At 50.2% G+C, this 6,639-nt stretch overlaps 1 protein-coding gene across 1 annotated transcript; it reads left to right on the forward strand.

Annotated features, from left to right (window-relative positions):
• Positions 1-1,401: 1,401 nt before the first annotated feature.
• On the forward strand, positions 1,402-1,842 carry LOC124974794 (non-histone chromosomal protein HMG-17-like). The gene has a single exon (XM_047537809.1). The coding sequence runs from the start codon at positions 1,482-1,484 to the stop codon at positions 1,752-1,754; it is 273 nt and encodes a 90-aa protein (XP_047393765.1). The 5' UTR covers positions 1,402-1,481; the 3' UTR covers positions 1,755-1,842.
• The last annotated feature ends 4,797 nt before the right edge of the window (positions 1,843-6,639 follow it).

The raw sequence follows: 6,639 nt of genomic DNA on the forward strand, positions 1-6,639 counted from the left end.
GCTGAAAGCTTGGAGCTGGAGGTGCTGCTCATGCCTGAGTGGAATCTGGTTCTGCCAGTTACATAACCAAGTGGTTCTCACCTGGGTGATTTGACGCTCCTGAGATGTTAGCAGTAGCTGGAGCTGTTTGGTCATCAGGCTTGGGAGTGTTGGTGGCATCGAGTGCGTGGGGTCCAGGTGTACCACAGAGCAGTGATAGCACACAGGACCAAGAATTGTCCCATTGAAGATGCTGGTAGTGCCGAGGAGAGAAGCCCCTGCTTGACCATGATTGGGGGAACAAGGGTTCCGCTTGATTGGTGGTGACAGAAAGAACAGACACATGAGCTGCTTAGGGGTGGAGCAGTGCAATTCTTGGCAGCTGTGTTGAGGAGGGAGCAGCTGTGGTGAAGCTCAGTTGGTACTCAGAATGGTGCCAGGGTGCAGATGAGTTCCCTGGACCTGCAACACAGAGCCTTGTCCTCATTTGCCAAGCCTGTGAGGACACAGGGCCACCTTCTCACTTTCATCTTGAAGCCCCGGTCATTTAGGGCTTGGAGACATCTTCAGCTTGCAAAGTGGGAGTGGCTAAGCAGGTCACCTGTCCTCTCGGGTCTCTTAATGAGCTTCAGAGTGGCATCTAACTTGCTCAGAGGAAGTCAACCTCCATGAAGAGCAAATTTTGCAGCAAAGCTGGGTAAGTTCCCAAGATTTTATAAAAACTAGTGTTCATTTTACATAAAATGTCAAGTTGGTCTTTAAATAGCAGTCTCAGAAGCACAAGTTATTTTTTTACCAATTAAGTCATTTAACATTCACTATACAATTTTTCAGTTATTTTCCCCAGAGGGGTTGCTGATACACAGTATTCCTGCCGAAAGGGTGGCATCTGGAGAGGGGAGAAATCATTGAGGAGGGTATCCTGTGAACAGTTTATTATTGCATCTGCTTTATAATTTCGGGAAAATGCAGACATCACATTTGAGACAAGAAGTCAAAAAGGAAATCTTCAGGCACTGTTGTGCACACAGGGTTGTGTTTGCTGTAGTTCGGTGAGCTTTCTGCTTTGCTGCCATAGTTGGTTTCCTACAGCAATTACAGTAATAAATCCACTGTTATGTCCCTATTTGGAGTGGACACCACGTTAAGCACAAGATGTGTTCTCTCCTGGTCAGTCCAGAGAGACAAGTCCACACACTCAAAGTCACCTGGAGTCCCCTCTCTCCTGAGGGTCTCCTACTGCTATCATTTCATAGCAGAAGCTCTAAAGCAGTAGTTTGCAGGAATTCTTCAAACACCCTAAAGTAGCATGCAAAATATGGAGTTGTGTGCTTACAGAATTTTTATTGCATAGTGTCTAAGGATCTGGTGTTTCTCAGATTCTCAAAAAGGTCGGTGGAGCAGTGTGAAGAAGAAGAGGTGAGAACGAACCCCGGACCGACCAAAGCCGTGCGCCGCTGCATCCCCGCGTCCAGCGCCTGCGCCCCACCGCCGTTGCCACCATGCCCAAGAGAAAGGCTGAAGGGGATGCTAAAGGAGATAAAGCCAAGGTGAAGGATGAACCACAGAGAAGATCAGCAAGGTTGTCTGCTAAACCTGCTCCTCCAAAGCCAGAGCCCAAGCCTAAAAAGGCCCCTGCAAAGAAGGGAGAGAAGGTACCCAAAGGGAAAAAGGGAAAAGCCGACGCTGGCAAGGATAGGAATAACCCTGCAGAAAATGGAGATGCCAAAACAGACCAGGCACAGAAAGCTGAAGGTGCTGGAGATGCCAAGTGAAGTGTGTGCATTTTTGATAACTGTGTACTTCTGGTGACTGTACAGTTTGAAATACTATTTTTTATCAAGTTTTATAAAAATGCAGAATTTTGTTTTAAAAAAAAAAAAAAAAAAAAAGGTCGGTTACCACCAGATCCGGGAGACCATGCCCTAGAGTGTTGAAAGCCACCCCTGAAGGATCAGAGAGGTTTAGATTGAAAGCTGGAGGTCATTTCACCAGGCCCTTAATCCAGTTCCTGCCCCAAGGGCTGGGTAAGAAGCTCACGCTGTGATAGGTAGGGGCAGCCCTTGCCTTGTCACAGGACTGGGAGCTGAGCCTCAGCAGTGCTGGAATGCTCATGGGTCACTGGTCGTGGGGTCACCATCAGTGGTCTGGGAAAGTCATGGTCCTGGCTAGAGAGAGGGATGTTGTGATGGTGCTCTCTGGTCCAGGTGGGCCGGCGGGGAAGGATCTTCCCACTGCACAATGCCTCAGCCCGCTCTCCCAGACGAGGATCCTGGACTTGCACATGCTTGGGAAAAAACGGGTGGGACAGGTACCCGTCAGCGCCCCTCAGTGCCCACGTGTTATGGTTTGGATGTGAGGTGGCCCCCCAAAATTCACAAGTGAGACATCGCAGGAAAATTCAGAGGAGAAATGATGGGGTTGTAAGAGTCTTAACCCAATCAGTGAGTTAATCCCTGATGGGGTGATTGGAGAAGTGGGGTGTGGCTGGGGGAGGTGGGAATTGGGGTGTGGCTCTAGGGTATGTATTTTATATCTGGAGAGTGGAACCTCTCTGCTTCCTGATCACCATGTGAGCTGCTTCCCTCTGCCATGCTCTCCCGCCTTGATGTTCTGCCTCACCTGAACCCCGAGAAATGGACCCGACCTTCTATGGACTGAGACCTCTGAAACCACGAACCCTCAATGAAACCTTTCCTTCTCTATGATTGTGCTGGTTGGGTCACTTAGTCACAGCAGCAAAATAGCTGACTAAAACACCACGGGACTCCTGGAGTCACCAGAACTATTGCAGTTGTGGTGCCCATGGAGCCTGCATGCCTCTTCCCACCAGGTGGGCTGGCAGCAGTGCGCCCCTGTCCATGTGGTATTCTGTCCTGTCATGGCCTTAATGGGGGACCCTGCATCTCGACCCGACTTGCAGTTGGACTTGTTTGCCCCACTGTCTTCTAGCCCACGTCGACTAACATACCCATCAAGCCTGGCACCTCCTTGTGACCAGGCTGGGCCAATTCCCAGGGTGCTGGGTCACTATGGATCCTACTGTGGCTCTACACAGTTTAAGTTGCTTTATTGGGCTACTTCCTTGGACCACTTGAACATGGGACTTCTTCCAGGGATGAAACACAAAATTCTTCATGACTCATTTGACATAATCCCACCAGCCATGCACATGGCACATTCAGGAGGCCTTGGTGGCTGGGGTCTGCCTCTTGGGGTTTGTGAGGTGTCAGGGATCAGGGGTTCCAGTCTTGAAGGCTGTGTCTATTTTCCAAATGCATAGACGTGTTGGGATACTTTGACAGGTGGCCCAGTTGTACCCTGCTTACTGGCTGAATGTCAGCAGACTGGCCTGCAGTTCCTGGCTCTGCCTTGATGGATCCCCAGCTCTTGACTTCTAGAGTCCCTCAGTCTTTGTTTGTAGCTGAGGCCTGATGTGTCCCTGGGAGGCTCTTTCTTCCTGGTTCAGAAAGGTCGTCCTGAAGTGTACCACTCCCTTACCTCCCTCCTCTCACAACCTCCCCACTTCACTCACATTCTGGAAAAGATCCTGCTTTTCATCATTGAGTTCTGATTGAATTCTCTTCCTGTGGATGTAAAGAGATGGTCACACCTGGCCCCGAGATCACCAGGAAGCACCAGGTACAGGAGCCGTGGAAACCTGGATGCTGGGGTCCTGGGGAGGACCTGGGCTACCTCAGAGGTGACAAGCTGCATGTGGGGTGTGCCCCAGCTGTGCCTGCCTGTCACATACCACATCCGTACTGGGTCTTGGCTCAGGCTGGTCCTTTTACAGATACTGTCACCTCCACGTGACCAAGCACTACCAGGTGTGAAGGTGGTGCTCAGGTGCCCTGCCTCCACCAGCCCCTGCTCTCTCTGCCCTCAACTCCCTCTCCTCAATGTGGCTCCTCCAACCTGGACTGCCGTGCTGTCTGCTCTGAACCGAAGTCTCATACACACACTGGCCAGAGGGAGGCTTGGTGCAGTCAACCCACAGCAGGCCCTGCATTTGTAGGTGACAGAATTTACTACCAGACTGCATTCAAGAGGCCCCTTGTTTCCAGCCATGGTCCTGAACTCCAAGGACAGCAGCTGGAGAAAGTTCATGGTCCAGGCAGACTGGAGGAAGGAGTGCAGAATCCAGGGAACAGAGATTGTCAGTACCTGATGGCTCTTTGATGACTCTGAAGAGCTATGTCAGTTGTGATGCTGGTTTTAATTAGACAGATCATGAAAGGAATTTGTATTTTAGCTTGGTTTCTAAGTAGTTGGCTGTAGATTCACTGAGTTTAGCTTTGTGTGTGCCCTGGTCCTATCTGTCTGAGGATTAAGGACACATGTAAGGATCTGCTTCTCAATAGCAATTTCCAGAAACTGAAAAAGGAATTAAGTAAGATACATGGTTGGACATCCTGCTGGCTGGGGCAGACCATGCCTGCTCACTCCCTACCCTTGCTGTAGAAGGGTCTGCCACCGTCCAGTCAGCAGTTGCCGTCCCGGGTAACTCCCACGGGGTCATACTTCCGTCCATACTGGCCCCTATCTCAGCCTGAACACTTGAAAAGTGAATTTGGGTTCATGGCCCTCCACCAGGAAGCTCTGTGTCCCCAGAAGCAGCCCAAGACTCTCAGTGGCTGCACAGGGTTTGGGCTCAATCACTTGCATTCAACACTCCTGGGCTCAACCTCTGTGATTCAAAGGAGCACCATGGCAAAGGATCTGAGAGGGGAGAGGAAGAGAGGACAGGGCTGAGGCTCACCAGCCTCCTACCTCCCCCACACCCAGCCCCACTTGGCCTCATTCCCTCTAACACAGCCTCGCTGGCACTGGGCTGCTTTGGCTCCCATTTGGATGGCCACATAGCCTGATGGCTTCAACCCTGCTCCATGCCCCCTCCATCCCACTCCAGCCCTTACCATCTGTAAACATGCATGACCACAGTGCTAACCTCTGTGTGCTGCCTTGTGGGGAGGTCAGTGGGCAGGAATGCAGTGCAGGACAGGAACCCAGGTGGGGACCAGGAGGGCTCCTGTAGGATGGTGAAAGCAGAGCTGGGATTTCCCAATAGATGAAAAGTGGCCAAATGAAGAAAATGGAATGTTTGGCAGTAAGTGAATCATCACAAGAGTGACCAGTCAGAAGCTGGGATTAGCTGTTTTAAAAGCTCTAGGTAAGAGGCATGGAGATGATCCAGGGAGTGCTCTGGAGACACAAATATCTGCGTTCAAATCTGACTCTGCACTTGCAGTTTGGCACCCAAGGCCCAGGTGCTGCTTGTGAGCGTGTACTCTGGTAGGTGGGGTGACTTTATACACTTGTTACATAGAGTAACCTAAAAGGCCTACTCTAGTGGCCAATGAAGAACCGTCCAGCATGTATCCACCATTGAGAGAGTAAGACAAGGCCTCTGAGTACACGTGGAATAGAAAAATGGTCCAGAAACCTGAAAGAAGCATCTGTTTGAAACCTAGCTGGTGTCATCTTACTGTTGAAGTCAGGGTTCCCTGATGTGGCAGTCTGCCAATCACCACTATCTAACTGTGCTAGGTCATCAGTCAGCTTTCTGTCAGTTGGGACAAAGTACCTTTGGCCAGAGGAGAGGCAGAACATCACGGTGGAAAGGCAAGGCAGAGGAAAACTGCTCAGTTCACAACAGCTGGGAAGCAGGGAGAGGGAAGGGGCCAAGGACAGGATGGAGTCTCTGAGGCCACGCCCCCAAGGGCCTGCTCCTCCAGCTTGGTTCCACCTCCTGGCTTCCAATATCTCCTGGTCAACTGTCCACTCAGCCCTGACTTCCTCCATTAATCCACTGGTGAGGCCAGAGTCCTTATGACCTCCATTTCCCCACAGCCCTGCCTCTTGAACATTGCTGCCCTGGGGACCAAGCCTTCAACACAAGAGTTTGGAGGGCACTCCAGAGCCAACCCGACACAGGGGTTCCCGTTCATGACACAGAAGAGAAAAACGAAAAGGAGCAAACACTTTCAGAACAGAGAATATGTTGGCACTATTATCAGATTGAGAAGATCCACTGGGTGCCAGAATGGGTCTGTAATCCCAGTGGCTCTGGAGGTGGAGGGAGGAAGGTCAGGAGTTCAAAGTCAACCTCAGCAATCTAGCAAGACCCTAAGCAACTTAACCCTGTCTCAAATAAAACAAAGAAAAATGCTAGAGATGTGACTCAGTGGTTAAGTGTCCTGGGTTCAATTCCTGATATCAAAAACAAAAACCCAAGAGAATCAGCTGAAAAGCTATTAGAATAGGGTGAGGTGGCTACTCACAAAGCAGATGTTCCAAGAGCCTTAGGGATGTGGGAACACTGTGCTGGAGAGCAGGCCCGACATAGTAGAGCCACTAGTGTTCCCTGAGTGCTCCCTTGACGGAACTACAGGGTCCGACCAAAGAGAAAGGCAGACGCTAAAGACTAGAGCAGAGACTGGAAGAGACAGAGAGACACACACTGACTCAAGTGGGACAACCTCACACTGTGTATATGGTGGTAATTCACCAAGGAGACTCAAAGTCATTCCTTTAGAATTCCAGCAGGTTTTTCTTGGAACCTGATAAAGTTACACATTTTATATCTAATAACTGGTAGTAAAAATCCCAAGAAACTCATAAAAACCCATTGAATTTCTTCAACAGCAAATATTCAAA

Source organism: Sciurus carolinensis, unplaced genomic scaffold (genome assembly GCF_902686445.1).
Source record: "Sciurus carolinensis unplaced genomic scaffold, mSciCar1.2, whole genome shotgun sequence".
Lineage (NCBI taxonomy): Eukaryota > Metazoa > Chordata > Mammalia > Rodentia > Sciuridae > Sciurus > Sciurus carolinensis.